General features: G+C 38.9%; 1 protein-coding gene across 15 annotated transcripts in view; it reads right to left on the reverse strand.

The window, feature by feature from the left end:
• The window catches only part of ptprsa (protein tyrosine phosphatase receptor type Sa), a 243,552-nt gene that overhangs the window by 12,780 nt on the left and 210,809 nt on the right, over nt 1–19,963 (reverse strand). For all 15 annotated transcript variants that reach the window (XM_008406780.2, XM_008406777.2, XM_008406775.2 and 12 more), the window contains 6 exons: nt 16,567–16,664; nt 12,108–12,231; nt 9,125–9,300; nt 6,976–7,095; nt 3,932–4,086; nt 2,850–3,135 (listed from right to left, as the gene is read on the reverse strand). In XM_008406780.2, the coding sequence (XP_008405002.1) occupies nt 2,850–3,135; nt 3,932–4,086; nt 6,976–7,095; nt 9,125–9,300; nt 12,108–12,231; nt 16,567–16,664 (959 nt within the window). The remainder of the gene's footprint in view (nt 1–2,849; nt 3,136–3,931; nt 4,087–6,975; nt 7,096–9,124; nt 9,301–12,107; nt 12,232–16,566; nt 16,665–19,963) is intronic.

The raw sequence follows: 19,963 nt of genomic DNA on the forward strand, positions 1-19,963 counted from the left end.
ACACACACACACACATATCACAAAGTGATCAAAACAAAAAAGTGGTGCTGCTGCATCAACAGAAGAACCCCAGAGGGACTTTGGGGGTCAGCAATTTCCTATAATCGCCCCCCACCCCCGAYGCGCTTCGATATCTCAACAAAGAGCATTTGTGTCATGCCTGCTTGCTTGTTAGCCAGCAAACCGCATACAGCATTGTCAGTCAGCATAGAGACAGTTTTTAACAAAGAAAAGTATAGCGTCGAAGATACAAGCAGCCTGAGGAGAACAAATAAAACAGAACAGGCATGTTCATGTAGACTGAAGCATTTGAACTTCTGTGGGTGCTGGTCTTTCAAAGCAAACTGACAGGAAGTGGACAAAGAGTTGGGGGGGAAGGCATGCAGCAAAGGTCCCACGTTCGGGGACCGAGAACGGCTTCACAGAGGACCGTAGCCTCYATCTGCTCTACTAATACACTACATGACACCCCACAAATAGGGAATTCAAATATAATTTATTTACTTAAAGACACGCCAAAATATGTAAAGAAAACTGAATTGGCAAATCACTATCCTGCAATGAGGAGTATGTTTCATATTTTTATATGTGAGCATTGTTCTGTCTTTACATTCACTTGCTCCTTAATACTTACTTTTGTCTTATAGCTTGAACTCTATCTTGGATTTTTATTACTCCTCTTTCTTGCCTCCACCTCTTTTTACATTTTTTATTAAATGTGTTTTTTACATAACCACCTAAAGGGAGTCAAACTATATAGAGTTAGACCCATAAAAATACCAGACCATGCACAGCAATATGACCCAGACCTACAAGTCAGTAAACCAGAAACATACCTTCTAGTCATGGTTGCCAGCTCTTTTTTTCTATAAAGTTGGCCAGATAAGCTGAATGTGTTCTGCACGCATTAGCGATGTTGAGGCATTTGTCTCAATATTTATTTACTCTTTCAGCTGTTTGCATGAGTTGCTGGATTACCAATAAGCTGATTTGCTGCCTTCTATGCAGCAGCCATGTAGATTCAACCTCTCCACAAAAAGTAAAGCACAWTCAAAAAGTTTAAATGGTTTGAGAAATGTAAGCAGCGTCACTTTTTTTTTTTAAAAATCCAGCCCCAAAACTTGACTCCTAAAACCATGCTCCAACAATCACCAGCTCAATTAAAAAGCAGCCAAAGCATTTGCAAAATTATAGCAATCGATGCATATGAATCCCACACCACTTTAAAAATGAACAAACATTTTTAACAATTCATTTCCTGAGCTTGAAATGTAATAAAAAAATAAAAATAAAAATGCACATTCACTTGCATTGTGGAGGTCAAGAAGGGGTCTGCCTGACTTGAAAAACTTTCCAAGAGAAAACTAGTCATACTGCCAGAAAGGGAAATTAAAGCCCTGGCTGACAGCTAAAGACGTTCCGAAAGATTTAACAGACTCTGAGGTGCTGAAGGTGTGCAAAGAATCTGCCGTGTGCAGACGGCTGCATAAAAATAACCATCATGAGCACAAAACCGAATTGCAACCTTCAGAATCTCTTTCAGAAACATCTAAAAAGCCAGACACATTTATTAGAAATTAGGCCTTTTCTAACTATGGAAACCCACAATCCTGGCAAAAAAAAACAAAAAAAAAACTTGTGGTAACTGTCAGKAGCAGAATCTGAATAAAACAGACGTATTTAGCAACGAGAACAAGGAAAAATGTCATAATATAATAAATATTTTAATTATGAGTTTATAATCAAACAGAATTCATTAATTATTTCCCACTTCATTGTGGGCTGCTTTTTGTTTTTTGAGTTTTTCATGTAAATTCGCTAAAAATGAAAAGAGAACCTTTGTCTTCGTGTTTGCATCYCGGTCCCAATTAAAACTCAGCTGTTGAACTGAAAAGAATATTTTCTGTTTAATTAGAGTGAATCTCAATAGCCTGCTAGCTCTTTTTCTGTATGTTTTGAAACTTCTGTACTGAATTTTGCTGAATACTTTCAGCAAGCAGATTATGTGCACAGAAAGCTTCATGCTCAGACTTATTAGTTATGCACATACAGCAAAGTGATTGCCTGACAGCTCTCCCACCAAAAAATGACTTCTTTCMGAATTATTCTCTCTGCTCAACTTCTGTGAAGTCCTCCAGACTTAGCTAAACTCACAACCAAACTGCATCCAGTGTGAGAGTTCTAACATGGCTTTCTACAAWTCCTTATAATGCACCAGCATTTGTAAGATAAGACCAACTTGGAAAAAAAAAAAGTCTTTATAAAAATTCCCTGTAGTCCACCTCAATTACTTCAGGCTTTTATCTATCCTTTTTTTTATAACTATCAAAATCTTGTTTTACCAGCRGTAATGTAGATGTTATTAAACATCTTAAACCTGTTTTGTTTCCATTAAGTAACTGACAGCTGCAAATTCTGGCTCGAAGGTTTGGCTCCAGCCACCAGAGTCATTGTCTATTAAAGCGAAGGTATTATGTGTTTTACAGGCATATTGTGCCATTTTATAGCACAATCAAAGTAATTATGTTACATTCAGTCATTAAGAAAATACTGGCTATATAAAAAGCATCTTAAAAGAAATTTGACAATGGATCATAGCCGTGATGCCTTAAAATTGGCCTCTGTTTCTTTAAGAACCTCCTGCCCTTTCCGTCACTCCAACTTSAGCACATCATCACCACAGTGCATCTCCATGCAGTCCATTGATGCAGTTCATAACCCGGATTAGGGTCAGTGTTTTGGGCAGTTGAATTAAAAATAGAGGAACTGCCCACATCTCTTTTACACCAAATGTTAGAGGCGTCGCCTTGAAAGCAGGTTAATTAGATGATYGTTAAACCATTTAGTACCTTGAATTCCAGCTCCATGCCGGTGACGTGCTCGCCGCTTTCCACCTGGGCCAGCTTCTGGATGTAGGAGTACAGGCTGCGAGCAGCCACCTCCGTGTTCCCGCAGGCCACCGCCTCCAGCAGCGCGTCGTGGATGAAGCTGTACTGGTCCTCTGTCTGCACCATGTAGTTGCGCTGCGAGCGCATCAGCGTCACATGGCCGTAGATGTCGACCGTCTTCTCGTGCTTGATGCGCTCGAGCATTGCGTCGATTACTATAAAGCAGCCCGTCCTGCCGACGCCGGCACTGAAGTGGAAGGAAGAATATAAAGACAGGTTAATATATTTCGAATCCGTGGTTTAATGCTCTTGGTGAATTGTGGTGCTAAACATAATTCCAATACAAAGAGCTGTTGTAGTTAAAATAATCGAATTAGAGTAAGGAAAAAAAAAATCACTTTCTTGATGAAAGAGGGAATACAAAAAGGATACAAAATACTAAATATAATACAACATGAGGAAAGTGATGGAGACTCGGCATGGCAAGCTGTCACATTTCAGATTTATTGTGCAGTGCTTTGGACTCACTGAAACCTTTTTATCTTGACAAAAAGGAAGGTTTCAATTTGAATAAGCCATTAGAGAAATATAGCTGATATAAGGAGGAAGAGCTAAGGAGTGAAAAGGGAGAGAAAAAAAAGGCAGGGAAGGATTTCCATGAGACATTTGACAGAAAGAGGAAAAATAAAAACAGTTGGGGGAAAATAAGAGCATATAAAATGATGCAGCAGAGAAGAATAATGAAACAAATATCAGGAGAGCATAAAAAATGGAGTGTGAGCTTGGATGAAGTCTGTTATGTAATGTATTATAAAATATGTATAGGATGGAGCTCTGCCAATCTGTTTGATGGGTGTATATGAAAGACATAAAAATTAATTAAGTGAAAAAAGAAAAGGTAGAACAGAGGCACATTATTCAGCAAGCGCAGAGGCTACTTTAAATTTCTCTTAAATTTCAACCATCTCATTTTGGGATTCCTGTGCARATTAAAATAATTTGCATTGCAGATCATATTCTAATACTAGAAAATGATTAATGACCTGCAGTGAGCAATGATGGGTCCAGCATCAGGTGGGTTGCACGTCTTCACCCTACGGAGGAAGGCTAGGAAGGGVGTTGGGTACTCCGGCACGCCGTGGTCAGGCCACGCTGTAAAYTGGAACTGACGAACTTCCCGTTTTTCACTCGAGCCATTCTGCAAACAAAAAAAAAAAAAAAAAACAAGCAACAGAGATTAATATTCTTAATACTCTTGTTAATATTTTCTTCTTGTTCTCAATGAGAAAATATTTTGTGCTTTTTGTCCTCTTCAATGAGATCTAGGTCACCTCTAATGTGACATCCTAAATGATCRCTTTCCATGATAGTGATTATAAAATAAGGAGGAAAAACAAAGAGGACTTTCAGCTACTCAGCCCTGATGCAGGAGAACACAGAGTTTTACAACCTTCATCCCAATACACACGCACTGTACAAAACCAGAATACACAACAGGAAACACATCGCTTTTCAAAAACTTGACTAATTTATTTTCACAAAATGTGCTTACAAACATTAATGGTGACAGTTTAAATAAGTCAAATCATCACACAATAAGAAACTGTGGCGCTAACAAAAAAAGAAATGTCCYGACTTGCATTGCTAACTGTTACTCTGAAGCGACTTGGTTAACATAAATCAGCTTCCAGTCTAGTGATTTCCTTTGCTGATTTTCGTAAACTTTACTAAATCTCAGGTATTAGTTTATAGACATCTCGCTGGACTATAAGTGAACATGCAGCCAACATTTGTTTTCTAATTTCTATTTTTACACACTTATCTGTCAGCTTGCACCCTAAAATCAACTCTTAAAACAAACACTCAAAATTACTAGTCGGACCTGGAGAAAGGGTGTTTTTCTGCTATGAGACTGACAAAAAGAATGAAAAATTAAATATGCTTTAGATCTCCTCTCTCTTTACTCACATAAGATCCTCTAATAGAGGGACTGTTTGCTTTTCACTGCAGCGCTTCTGGTTTTCCTGACAGAGGGAAATTTTACTTGCTGAATAAATGAATAAATGAGTGTGGTAATTAAAAGCAAACTGACCCAGTTCCTTTACCCCTTATTTTTTTCCTAATATTTCCTGATGCATTGCAGTTGAGGTCGGCAACATGAATGTGACTCGTTTCTGGCTTCCTGGTTTTTCTTTAAAATTACATTTCTTTTCCAAAGGATTTGTCAGCAGACACAATTCTGTGTCACTGTAGGACACGTTTATACAGATATCCAGTAGCTGGCTGTGTGTGTGCATGGTTGCCTGCCTCTGCTACCTTATACATTACAAAAARATCCACCAAAGTGGGAACTGCTGAGTGAGATATCACAGCGACGGCTCAATATTGCAGGAAAGGAGAGGACAGATAGGAAAAGGAGTGTACCGGTGGGTTWGATAGCAGCTCAGAGAAGCAGAATTTAAATGGATTTAAAGCTGGCTGCTTGAACTCTAAGGCTCCTGATGTTTTCCTATCTGTGCAGTCCGCTGTCATTCATTGTTCCCCTTGCGATATGGCCTAAAAGGTCAGTTTGATGCCATGTGGTAAGAGAAAAATTCAGAAATGTTCTAATCTGTCTGCAACAATCTTGGCCTTTCCAGTTTCACTTTAAGCCACCTTGTAATAATAAGTCTTTTTAATGGTTATTTCTCTATTTTTATGTGTGTTAAAGTGGATGTTGTTGCATGAGAGCCTATGTCTGCGTAAGGGATCAAATTTCAGCTGTGTACAAGTGTGTGCTAGTGTGTGAGGGACATGACGCGTGTTTGAGCTCGTGAGCGAGTGTAAGAGAGGGTCTTTGTGCACACACAGAGAAGCATGAGAGCTGTCTGCCAATTATGTATATTGAGTTTCTCTCCTGCTCACTTTACCTAAGTGCTCCAATTTGGCAGATGCACATAAACAGATGATCTATTGAGGAGAGACGGAGCTAAACAAGGTAAAAGGGGTGGATTGGGAAGACAGCGTAGACAAAGGGGGGTTTTCTAAAAGAATATTGGCACCGAACAGAAAACAGCCCAGGGTTTATAGGCCTTATTGAGGTTCTCTGTATAAATTTTGTATCTTTGTTTTTATTCATGCTGTGTCCAGAGACCTTTATTCAATATTCAGACTTTGAATTTCATGGATTTCATCCACTTCATTCTGTGTGATAGGGTATATACGATTTTTACTTTTTTTTTGCATCATCAATGCGGAGTATAACGTACTTCATATATTTAGTTTTTTTTTACCTTTTTTTTTTTTTTAGCAAAAACATATGAAGTAGCAACCCCAATGGCTATATCTATATTGCTAAATACAAATTTGAAGCTACGTCAATAAAATGTTACTGATTTTATGCAATTTTTWAATTTCAAATCAAAAATGGAAAATTCTATGTTCATCATACTCAAACATTTAGTTTTGTTAATTTTGATGATTATGACTTACCGCTATTACTTATGATGAACAATTAAATTTTTTACATAAATGTAACAAAAACCATGACTTTAATAGTTGTCAACCAGTAAGCCACAAATGGTTGTTGCCTAAAGAAGGTTGTTTTTCACATACTGCTGCATCAGAAGAAATTTATGGAAAGTTAAGTGGAAAGCGTGATGGAAAAGGGTGCACAACATGATTAACCTTTGAGAGGTTTGTGAAACCTAGTCAAGACATTGGAGGAGATTCACAAGGCMTGAACTACGGCTGAGTAGTTCATGCCGTAAATGAACGGCATGAACTACTCTATTGCTCTAGTGTCTCTATTGCCAACACACTCCAGTTGAATCTCTTGCATGAAGCCACTGACAAACCACAGGCAACAGAACAGGTACTGGGATGTTGGTATATCGACGGTTTAGGGAAAACTCCTCGKAAAAATCCACAACACCTAAAGCTGTAAATAAAACTAAGAATAGAAGGAGCAATTGTCACTACTAAAACTAGCGCTGCTAGTTAGTATCAATATGACAGACAGAAATAGCGGTCAAAACTAGGATATGTGCAAAGTTGCATCAGCTKAGGCTCCTGCACAGTATCTGTTTGACAAGASATATCCTCTTACCTTGTGGAGGGAGAACGTGCGGACACAGAAAGTAGCCAGCTCTATTGTATCCAACAGGGTTACTTGGGTCATGCCATAGGTTTCCGTGCCTCGACTTGGCCAGTACTGGTCACACTTAATCTGAGAGAAAGAAAAGTGAGGAGAAAACAAAGGTTGATGGACAGATGGAGGTGTCTGCCGCAGTGTGTCCAATTCCGTATATATAAAAGTTCATCTTGGGTTGACGTCACAGGCAAAAATGAGGCAGAGGGAGATAAAATATAAATTCACTCAAATATAATATGCTAGTGCAGCACTCATAAAGCAAGGCCTCCTGTGGATCAAAAACACCAGGGAGCGGTGACAAACACCAGGGAAGCTATCTAATGCACTTCTGAGAAAAAGCGCCAACGTACATGGAAACGAATATGACAATCACAGCAGCTCATCTATTCCYAAATCCMAAAAGCRTTTAAAATACTAGCGTCTCACCTAAAGCTTGGTAAGCGTGAGGTCTGTTGGAATAGATCCTACTCAGATTTCTTATTATGACGGAAGGCATTAGTTGTATTTTCTTGCCCAGTGGGAGTATCATATATCTGAAACCACTACTGCAGATCCCCACCGACCATCAGGCCGCCTAATAAAGATTCATCCAGTTAAGGGGCGCGATGCATCTGCAAACGTCTGATGAGATGTGACAGCTAGTGAAGGAGATGTGCTGCTGCTCTCCAGCTTTCGCTCCCATTTCCTGCTGGAGCTGACACTCAAGTTCCACTGCCCGCTAATCCTGATCACGTTTGACAGGAGAGGAATGCGCATGTCGGGACGGCGGCTAGGTAAACAACTGAAAAGGGGATGGAGGGAAAGGAGAATGAGCGGAGACACCTGGGGTGAGTGAGTTTGATGTTGACACGGGTTTGAGTTGACAGGATGAAACATTGCAGTTGGCTTTTTGACATTTAGCCCAAACCTTCGTAGAGTAGGATATTATCACTGTCGATTCAGAAGCGTAACAAGTATTCAAGCCTCTTTTTATTTTTTTTTTAGGGAAAAGTAACAACGCARCGTGGGGAAAATACTTCATTACAYAGAGAAGTCTTGCATTGAAAATCATGACTGAAAGGACAGAGGGGTCAGTRGCAAAATGTACTCATTAAAATGTACKTGTCAGGGAACTGGAAGATATGACATTATTATGCATTACATTGGTGGGATATTATTATTTATCCCTGGATTTGTTGGCAGAATCTGTATATTAAAGCTTGTTGTGTTCCAAAGCTGAATACGTGTGTATACATTTTTGCTATTTTAATGCATGATCTACATTTTTTTCATCTTTTAAGTAATGAGAAAMYTGTTGCGTAACTGCACTRGGCCAAACAAAAATGACTAAAAAAAGAAACACCTTACTATGATGCATCTAATACATGCCAAGTTTCTCTCTATGGTAACTTTTCCTCCAACTTCCACCATTAACAGATGGTGGTGGGAGGTTCCGGTCCCGCATTCTGCAAAAGRCGCTAGAACACTCTGTTGCTTAAAATAAAATGATAACTTCCTGCACTACTCAGTAAGAGCGCAACTACTTGCTTAGATATAACCACRATATAGCTATAATATTAACCAAAATGCAGTATTGACTACAAATAAAATTAATCTTTCAGTAGTTTCCTAACATGACTTGGGATTTTGCTCAGTTCTTTCCTTGTCAGCTAAATTGACTTAAACTAAAATGTAAAGTTCATTGCCATTTAGCCAGATAATGCTAAAAGAAACAAATATCTTCTACAGTAGAATGGCAGGTTCTACTGTCTTCTAAATGTCTTGCCTATTTAAAAGACTGGCTAAGAGAAATTTGTCTTTCTCATGCCATATTTAAACACAGGAATCAGGAATTTGTGGATGAAATTCAAAGCTAAAACAGCTTAGAAGGGTGGACTGTTAAAAAGTTACATTTATTTTACAGAAATTATGATCGGCGCCTTAGTCATTTCCTAGTGTTTTCCACTGGACATAAAAAAAGACGTTTAAGTCTTCACCTTGTTCGTGGTTGTGGAGGCTGCTGGGTAATAATAACCATGTTTTTTTTAAAACCCATTCTCTTGAGACTTTGCCCTGACCAGAACATGAGAGAGCAACAGGTAAAAACTAAGCTGAACTGATTTACCCGTGACTTCTCTTCCAGCCGGGTCATCATCACAACAGTTGCTGTTCTCTGTTCCCACACCATCCTCCAGAAGTCCCCGAACGTTTCTGGTAACGGACCCTGGGTGGCAATGTAAGCATTCTGTTTCCTGTAGCCATCAATGTAGTTGGCATTGATGTAGTCGCTGCCCGTTATGCCTGGATGGAAAAAAGAGAAGACAAAGAGAGATCAAAAAACAGAAAGTGGTGCCTAATTTCCAAGCTCAATTTATTAGCCTTGCTTTGCTCCTTATTAGCATCGCTTGTTTTGTGTCATCTGCCACAACAACTCCCAGTTTTCACATTCAGTGACAGCTACCAAGCCAATTAAACCGCATGTGTGAAAGTAAGAAATAATTGACTTGAAGAAGGAAAAACAAACAAAATAGTTTGGTTTTTTTATATTAAAATATGTAGAGCCAGTTTCACAACCCCTCGAACCTCAAGATATGCAAAACAAACAAAAAAAACTGTTTTTCCGTTTTAGCAACCAAAAACCCTCAAACAATCATTAACAGATACCTGTATTCCTTTTTCATTGTTTGTTTTTATGACTGTAGCACCTGTGGATTTAATTAGAAACCTCAGATTYGATGCTCAGGAATAAGACATGATCTGAGCCATAACACCTCGTCTCTAATCAATGTAGACATAAGAGAACCCCTTCTACATCGCTTCTAGAGAAGATGAGTRATGTTTTAGTAAGTATGACAGTCTGCACATGGTCCTGTCATGTTTAGTAAAAATCCTGTATATAAAGATTGTGTGTCACTAAGCTGAAGGTGTTACCCCAAGCCTTTTTGAGGGCTCACAAAAGAATTGTTTATTTAACTTGTAAAATGTTTGAAGCAAGACAAAATAATGTGGTGCGAGTTAGTCTAACAGTGACAATGATGAGACCTAACGACATCAATRTTTATTCGGCTAACTTCCACATCGCTCCGGTTTGCTATGAAACTCTGGCGAGACGGCATCTGTGTCAGAGAGACGCGTCTCTCTGGCTGACGTCTTTGCGCTCAAGCAGCAAACAATAAAACACTCGACTGGGCTAATATAAGAGATGAGACGTGCCGAGGACAAGAACCAGAGGGAGAATGAGTAGAATCCTAAAAAAAAGAAGAAAAAAATTATAAAAGTCAACGAGATGGAGGAGGAAGAAAATGTTAGGAAAGCAAAAAAAACAAAAAACAAAAAAAAGAAAGAAAGAAATGCAATTAAAAAGGGTACCACGTTGTAAAATTTGACTGTGCAGCCTTGGCTTTAGTCATAGCTAAGCGAACAGAGAATGGTGGCTTGCATGGATTGTTCTGCTGCGACTAATAGCAAAATCACTGCAGTGTAAAATAGAAATTTCAGACTTGATTAATTTATGTATTTATGGATGAGGCATTCTTCTTCTCTCGGTTAATTTTGCTATTCATGCTGTTGCACTGTCAAATTGGCCTGACTACTCCATGATATTGAAATCAAGTCCAAGCAGCTAGCTCAGATGAAAGGGGGGTGGGGGGGGTGGAAAGAGGACTCTGGAGTTTGGCTTTACAGTGAACAATTCAGTGGTCCCCTGGTGATGCAGAGCCAGAACAACGTCAGCAGTGAAGGGTTAGTACCTCTGACAATGTCCCTTAAGATTTAGGAGTCAGAGGGAGAGATTCTCTGGCTCTCAGATTGGAAGAACTCAGTGTCTATGACCAGTTAGAGGGAAGCCATGAGCAGTGGGTTGATCTGATSAGACAAATGGGATGTTGCAAACACTGGTTTAAGTCCGGGATCCCTTTGAGAGTGAGAAGTGATGGCAGGCYRAAGTGATGAGCTGAAACAAGTCTCTGTAATTTGCTTACATAAACTGCTTAGATGCAACAAAGCAAGTCGAACTAAAGCAAATCCTCAAGTTTACAGTGTGATTCCAACAGGGTCCTTAATAATTCAAAACAATACTTGTAAAACAAATCTTATCTTTGTTGTCCTCATGCAGGCTAAAACTATAGTTGATATTTTCTCCTTTTTTTTTTATTAGACAGAGAAAGTCATCTTTGTCTCATCTAGTTTTATACAGACAAAACTGAGTCTGCCTCCACAGTTCCCCGCTACACTAATCAAACCCTCTTTTCAAATTACAGTCACAAACTTCAAAGGATTTTATTCTGAGTTTATGTAATGGAATGACATAAAATAGTGCATAAATTTTGAAAGGCCCTAGCAGCTTTATAAAACGAGAAACTGACATTTTGCCTGTTTTCTTTGAAATACAGCTTAAGCTCAGAGCTCAGTCAGATGGATGGAGAGTATATGAACGTAAATTTTCTCAATTGGGTATAAGCCTCGGCTMTGACTGGGCCGTTTTAGCACAAACACAGCTTTTAATCTGAGCCATGTGAGTAAAGCTCTGGCTGTGWGTACATCTGTTGTCCTGCTGGAAGGTGGACCTCCACACCATTAAAGCCTTTAGCAGCGTTCAAGAAGTTTGCCATGCTTTCTAGTCCCATTTACCCTCCATTAACTCTGACATGATTCCCTATCCATGCTGAAGGAAAGGATCACCACAGCATAATACTGCCACCACCATATGCCAGCAGTGTTTATGTTAAATGTCATCTAATTTTAGACCCAGGTTTCATTTTTTTYCCCAGTTTACAACTATATAGTAATGTGTGTGTCTGTGGCAGTGAAACAAAACAAAACTTGTGACATGACAAAATGTGAAAAAGGTAAAGCTACWGTGCCTTGTACCAAAGTACATTGAGCTGACACAACTCGGTATACAATACGCTCATAGAGTCAAGGAGTGACAGATTTGCTTAGCCATTAAGCTTCRGTATTGTGGTTTTGTGTGGATTAATTTTTAATTATTCTCTATTCGATATAGCAGTAGGTCTTTGTGTCACCTAATTTGAGACCCAAAGCGTAATCTGCCTGTAGATGCGCTCCTCTCAAAAGTGGTGAGTGCAGGGAGAGCTGGCGAGTCTTACCTTCGATGGGAGCCAAGATGACTCGGGAGTGGTCGTAGGCGATGACGTTGGCGTAACGATTTTTAGGCTTGTTCACCTCCAGGTTGGAGTGCTCCCAGGTGAACTGCTGGCCTGGATCAATAGACTGATAGGAGGCAGAGATAGCAGAAACATGCACAAATAAAGAAGTAATCACAGGAGCCGTGAGAGGAGCTGAGCTACAACAATACAGCTTCGGTGGCGCAAAGACGAAAGAGACACMGAGGAGGCGATTTCACTTAAAGAAAAACATCCTGCTATGTTGAACATCTGCTTTCTGACTGCTTGAAATAAAGCAGCTGCTGAAGTAGCAGGTGCACAGTGACAAATAACCGTATTGATCAAGGTAGCATCTCTTCCGCTATGATGGAGGGGACAAGGCTGGACCGAATACCTCTTTGAAATACAAGAATTCGCAATAAATCTTTCTGTGGCTTATCAGRAAAATTAAGCATCTCATTACATCTGGTTTGTATGGCATCTAGTAAAYGTTTGGTGTAGAGATGGAGGGTTAAATTATAATTTCAACAGGGACTGGAGGGAAAGACTGAGGCCAAACTGCATATAATTATCATAGTGACAAGATTCTACTGCGTTTGAGCCACAGTTTGTATTTATGCCTGGTTTCTACCCCATATATTCTCTCCACACAGCTTCCTTATCCTGACCTCCTAATTAGGGGTGTAGCAATGTGACAATGTTWCTAGGCAAAATGAAGTATGTCTGAGTCCTGTTGCTGCCAGCATGTGACTTTGTCTAGYGAAGTGTACTATTGCGGATTTGCTTGAGAGTCTTATTTCATAATAAGAAAAAAGAAGAAACTTGGAACTTATTGAGATGTGTGCCGCATTGTGGGCACTTGGTAGAAGAAAGAAACAGTGACAGATAAGATTCAACTATTAGCCACTAATGACACTGAAGCTGGCATCTGATTCGTAGCGTCCTTTCTGCACTGTAATGCGATCAGTTATAGTACTGGTTGTAATGTTCTTCACATTGACATCATTTTCAGGARGCTGACATTTCCTYATTAAAAATCTGTTTTTATTTTAAATGGGTCTTCTGTAACGTCCAAATTGTCTAACAAACTGAAATAGTGGGTTGGCATCAGCTGTARGCCATTATTATAAAATTAAAATTAACACAAAATTATAAGTCGTATACGAGTGGTATATATCTTTCTGTCTGAAATAAATCCATAACTTACTTAAATAAATCAACTTTTTATGGCATTCTAATTTATTTAAATTGGTTTATAATCCACATTACATTAATCTACACTTACAAGTTCTTTAAAATAAAGTTATGTGAGGCTTTTACTTCATTCAAAACAGGTTTTTAGATTTCCAAATAATGTGGCTGAAAATCTTGCCAAGTTTCCTTCTAAGGAACGCAATATTGCATGTTACCTTATTATAAGATCTGGATGTGCCATAAATGTCTTTACCAAGGTGGTACATTTTATAAAAGACTCTTTATGACATCCATTTTTCTCTTCATGCTCTCCCAGAAATGCAGATATCTCTTCTGTTCATACTATTGCTTTACTATTTACTCTTATTTCTGCAATGTGCCTATCCGTTGTGAAAGATTTTCCAATTACACACATTTTGCCTGAAAACTGTGAGGATATCTATGCTTTATATRTTTCTATTAAAGAGTCACATAAAGGAAACAAATAACATAAATGTCCAAAAACGGTATGAAATAAAATCCAATTTGCCCAGTAAAGCTATAATTTTCCTGTCTTCTTCCTAATCTGTGATATGGTGCCTATCAGTGGACGGCAGCCCCTGCCGAGAAGAGAAGCCTTGCATTCCCTAGCGTAGCTCCTGAGAGTATCCTCAGGATCTGCAGGTGAAAGCGTTGTTGTCTTTTCATCGCTGCTCCTACATCCGATTATCTCCTCCTTATCTCCATTCCCCTGCTGTGATGCCTTGCTCTGCCTCCTCTCAGTGAGTCTTCATCATTAACCAAACCTTTCCACCTCATCTCTCTCTCTCTCTCTCTCTYTGCGCTCCACTCTCCCCCTCTTCTTCTCCCTCCTCTCTTACATACAGCCTGGCTAAAACCCAATCAGTCAAAGCCCCTACAGAGCTGCGCTTGGCAAGCCAGGGCACAGGAAAGAACGGCCATTCATCAAGAAAATAACAAAATTAAAATTACACTTCTCTATTTAATTTGGCCATTTATTTTTCCTGGGGGGGCAGTTGTTTGARGATGGGCGGGCGGACAGTGAGAGAGGGGAAAAAGGACAGAGATCAGCCGCTGTCTGGAGGCTCTTTCTCAAAACAGAGTAATTAGAACTTGTAGCGTCAACCCTGGCACTATTTCTCTTGTTTTTTTTTCCCCCCCTCCCCAGCGGAAGGCACAAACTCATCCCATTTGGTATACAGTCCAAATGCCGGGCTCTTGAATAATAGATACCCAAGAAATGCTGGACTGCTATGAGAAGTCATTATCCACCAACATCCACCAGCAGGCATGATGACGACAATCTATGCCTCTGTACCGGCTTTATACTTTAAGCTGGCGGGCAATGAGGCGTCAGGCTCTGTGATTTAGGAATGGTGAGTAGAGAATATTGCTTGTATGCAAACGAGAGCTGATTCAGCGCTCCTGATTTCTAATCAACTCTGGTGTCATTTATAACCGCAGCCGACTCACAGCTCAGACAGCTCAGTTATACACCCTGCACACACTCCACACACAGACACAGGCTCTTAAACACACACCAAGCCTGGCTGTCTGTGCAGAGTTCCGGGTAGGAAAATAGACTATATCTCTATTGTAGAGGAAAGAAAATCTTTAGTCTAAGTTCATTGGCGTGTGTAAATAATGTCAATATTTCTTTTGTGCGTGAAGAAATATCTATTTTTCCATTTCCGTAATGTATTCCAGTAGAGCTAATGATTCTATTCAGCAAAGAATTTGAAGAAATTGGGTTTGGCAGTTCAGGAATTACAGCAACAAACTAAAGCAAWTTTTACATGATTGATCTCTATAATTATCCTGCTTTACAACGTAACAGAAGCGAGTCTTTTGTCCTGTTAAAGTGAAAACACAATAAGGCAGACATCAATACTCCAGGACCTTTCAACCCCGGCCCGCTCACCTCGTATTCCTGGGAGAGTTTGAGGTTGTCATTAGCTTTGAGAAGTTCGGTGTGCTCAGCCAGCTCCGAGATAGGGATCGGAGGATGATTCATCATACCTGTTCGCCAAGGAAATTGACAGGAATTCCATGTGGGAGAGGAAAAGGAAAAAGGTTCATTAGTATAGCAAAGGGGCCAAAGGTTCAAAAGTTTGAAATTACATGTTTTAANTCTCTCTCTCTCTTTGCGCTCCACTCTCCCCCTCTTCTTCTCCCTCCTCTCTTACATACAGCCTGGCTAAAACCCAATCAGTCAAAGCCCCTACAGAGCTGCGCTTGGCAAGCCAGGGCACAGGAAAGAACGGCCATTCATCAAGAAAATAACAAAATTAAAATTACACTTCTCTATTTAATTTGGCCATTTATTTTTCCTGGGGGGGCAGTTGTTTGARGATGGGCGGGCGGACAGTGAGAGAGGGGAAAAAGGACAGAGATCAGCCGCTGTCTGGAGGCTCTTTCTCAAAACAGAGTAATTAGAACTTGTAGCGTCAACCCTGGCACTATTTCTCTTGTTTTTTTTTCCCCCCCTCCCCAGCGGAAGGCACAAACTCATCCCATTTGGTATACAGTCCAAATGCCGGGCTCTTGAATAATAGATACCCAAGAAATGCTGGACTGCTATGAGAAGTCATTATCCACCAACATCCACCAGCAGGCATGATGACGACAATCTATGCCTCTGTACCGGCTTTATACTTTAAGCTGGCGGGCAATGAGGCGTCAGGCTCTGTGATTTAGGAATGGTGAGTAGAGAATATTGCTTGTATGCAAACGAGAGCTGATTCAGCGCTCCTGATTTCTAATCAACTCTGGTGTCATTTATAACCGCAGCCGACTCACAGCTCAGACAGCTCAGTTATACACCCTGCACACACTCCACACACAGACACAGGCTCTTAAACACACACCAAGCCTGGCTGTCTGTGCAGAGTTCCGGGTAGGAAAATAGACTATATCTCTATTGTAGAGGAAAGAAAATCTTTAGTCTAAGTTCATTGGCGTGTGTAAATAATGTCAATATTTCTTTTGTGCGTGAAGAAATATCTATTTTTCCATTTCCGTAATGTATTCCAGTAGAGCTAATGATTCTATTCAGCAAAGAATTTGAAGAAATTGGGTTTGGCAGTTCAGGAATTACAGCAACAAACTAAAGCAAWTTTTACATGATTGATCTCTATAATTATCCTGCTTTACAACGTAACAGAAGCGAGTCTTTTGTCCTGTTAAAGTGAAAACACAATAAGGCAGACATCAATACTCCAGGACCTTTCAACCCCGGCCCGCTCACCTCGTATTCCTGGGAGAGTTTGAGGTTGTCATTAGCTTTGAGAAGTTCGGTGTGCTCAGCCAGCTCCGAGATAGGGATCGGAGGATGATTCATCATACCTGTTCGCCAAGGAAATTGACAGGAATTCCATGTGGGAGAGGAAAAGGAAAAAGGTTCATTAGTATAGCAAAGGGGCCAAAGGTTCAAAAGTTTGAAATTACATGTTTTAAYAGGTGAGGATTTATTGGTTGTGCAACAATGAGGGCTAGGTTTTAGTGATGGGGAAGCTTGAGACGAACACACAGTGAACACACTAATAAACAAAAAAAATAAACAGTGATGTAAGAGTTACCAGGCCAGAGCTCAAAGTTAGATGTTTTTCAATCTGGGTTGAACCTTTTTCTTTTTTTTTTTTGGATTGAAAGGATCTAGCAACGTTAACCTGTAAAGCAAATGTAATTTTTTTTTTCATTATTCAAAATGCTGCTGGAAAAACGAGCACAATGGCCTCAACAATCACAGGCATTGTCAATTTAAATTGACTTCAATTCCACAAGAATAAAAGTGCAACATATTTTTGGAAAAATCAAAATCAAAAGACATCTTAAATAACTTTTTATTATCTCAATAAATGTTAAGAAATCATTTGTACTGCAAGGTAAGGATATAAAAAAAGAACACATTTCATTATAGCTGCTTCAAACAAGAAAACTGCATAATTTAAACAAGGAAATCACTCAGGAAAGACTAACAATTTTTTTATTTCTTCAGAATCCACCAAAAAATATTTGGAGCAAGATAAAAGACTACAATAATGGGGCCTTATGTGCCCTTCCCTCTATCTCTGCACTCTATCGCTACACTGTCACATCTTTCAAAAGCTTACTAGTGGTCTTTATTCCAAGTATTATTATGTGTGGCTTTATAACAAATTAAAAGTTGATTTAGATAAATCAACCTTTATGTTAGAGATGTTTAAATTACTGTTTAAATGAACAGAACAAAAGATTTTTTAAAATAAAAAATAAACCTGTTCTGCATTTATTTCCAGATCATAAATCTWGTCAATTTCACTGTCGTGTCTAATTTAAGATTTAAGTCTAAATCTAAATTTAAGTTTACTGAAGGCATTCAAAAATTTCAATGCGAGTTCATAGATTTATTTTTGGACATTTATCTTTCAACTTTTGGATGTATTTAAAGTAAACGGGGAAAAAAATCCATCAAAATAAAATTTGAAATAAATTTGGACTTTTTCGATTACTTTTTGAAAAACGTTTCCCCTCAACTTCTGTATTTGGTTCATTGTTTTGTATATTGGAAAAAGAGGTTGTACAGAAGTAAATAAAAACAAAACCATGTATTTTCATATGTTTTGTTCTTTTATCTGGTTTCTTGTAGGAAACAGAAATTTCACAAATGTAAAATCTAATACCTCAAGTCCTTACATCTAAAAAAWTTTTCTAATGAATGATCTTTTCAAATCTGATTCTACCTACCATACCATCTGTCAGTAATTCAAAATGTCACTGGTGATTAGTAATATTTTTTAAATGCTTACTTCATCACTGTCAGAATGGAAAACTACAAAAATTGAACTCAAGCCCTGACCTGGAGGACTGTGGGGGGTGAGTTATGGTGGAGGAGGTGAACGGGGGATCAGGGAGTTTATGAGTGGGAGTGAAGCTGAGTGACACGGTGAGCTGCTCCATTGTAGTCTGCAGTAGAATTAGAAAAAAATAAAAGAAAAAAATGTCTTCGTTCATCTGCTAGTTCTCTCAAACCAATGAGTTCAAGTGCCAAGATAAATATCCCGACCTCTAAGTAGAACATTCTAAGTTACATTTTCCATCTTTCTATAAATCCTAACATACACTCTCATGGGTACAACCCTTTCAGTTGCATAAAGAAATTCAGATTTTTGTTATTTTACAATTTTTTTTCTTTTTTAAAGTATTGCTCAGCAGTCCTCAGCGCAGTCATGTAATGAAACACTGACCTACCACAGATTGTAACAGTGTCGTTGTATGTGGCCTGGCGAGACTTGCGTTAGTTAGCACTTTTGTATTTCTAATAAGAGGCCTCTTAGTCGGCTGAGCATTGAGGTCAAAAGCCAACATCATCTTGAAAATCTCCATACAGAAAATTTAGTCAGGGTTAATTGGGCATGTAAATTGGAATAATCACATTAAGCACCCTTAATTTTCCCTTTCAAACAGTTCCCCAATGTCACAAGGGTCGCTCATGTTTTGGTTGCTTTTGTTGTACTTAAGAGAGGGCTCGACGCTCTTCACTGACGGTTTTCATTAGTAACGGTACTTTCATTTACATTGAGAGAACAATGAGGCACTAAATTACATGAGGATTACCATGCATATGCAAGACAAATGGAGATGAATGTAGTCGCATCCTACAAAAATTAATAGTATTCTACAAAAAACCAGAACACACACGCACACGATCAGCTAAGTGAGTAACTGTTTGTATTGAATATTTCTGTGACTCATTGGGAATTTCTGTTTAGTTGCAATACCCTGATCATAAAAAAGGTGGGACAAGGAAACATAAAAACCTTTCAAAGTTTTACTCAATTTTCTTGACACAAGCAAATTGTGCATACTGGTGAAGGGCTGAGAATGTATTTTATGCCCAAGCAAATTGAARTATGCATCAGGAAYATGTGCAAAAAACTGCTAATTAAATTCCCTGCATTTTAGTTAGCTTCAAATTTAGTGACAGAAGGTAAACTACAAGARAAATAAGTAAATGTAAATGCAAATGAGGAATCCCTGCTTCTCCATGAGAAGGGAGAGATCAAAGAGTGTTGGTGTAGAAGTTGTGCATGTGTGGTTCTGTTTACAGAAGTTCCAGATATAATTAAAGTTCGGTTTTACTCTGTTTACTGCTCAAATTAAAGTCTGCAGAAGTTACTCCAATGCTTAGAGACATACACTGTGTCTGCTACACACTGTTCATGGGTTTTGTCTTGTTCTTGAGAAAAATGGTTTTAGCCGTTCTACACACACTGTAGAACAGCTAAATTAAGTTTTTCTTCTAAATATYAAATGAGATGCACATGAAAAACAGCCAGCGGTCGGAATCATACAATATTCTTTTGATCGGCTCTGATTATTGATTGACAGATCAAATCTTTGTGGTTCTTTCATAGTTATTAAGTGTATCAAAACCCACCATTTTCTCTAAACACACCTACTGACATCATGATTTGATGTTCTGATACTTTGTTGTGAGTTCAGTAGAAATCTGAGAAGGGTTGGAAACATGAATAAAGAGGGCTACTCTTTTAACCCTTTTTATTAATTTTCTCTGTCAAAGAGCCTGCAGCACATTTTTCTTTATACTCCTTAGGAACAAAGAAAAAAAAAAGTTAAAATCTGGACATCAACAGAAAAAGAAA

Source organism: Poecilia reticulata, linkage group LG4 (genome assembly GCF_000633615.1).
Source record: "Poecilia reticulata strain Guanapo linkage group LG4, Guppy_female_1.0+MT, whole genome shotgun sequence".
Taxonomy (NCBI): domain Eukaryota; kingdom Metazoa; phylum Chordata; class Actinopteri; order Cyprinodontiformes; family Poeciliidae; genus Poecilia; species Poecilia reticulata.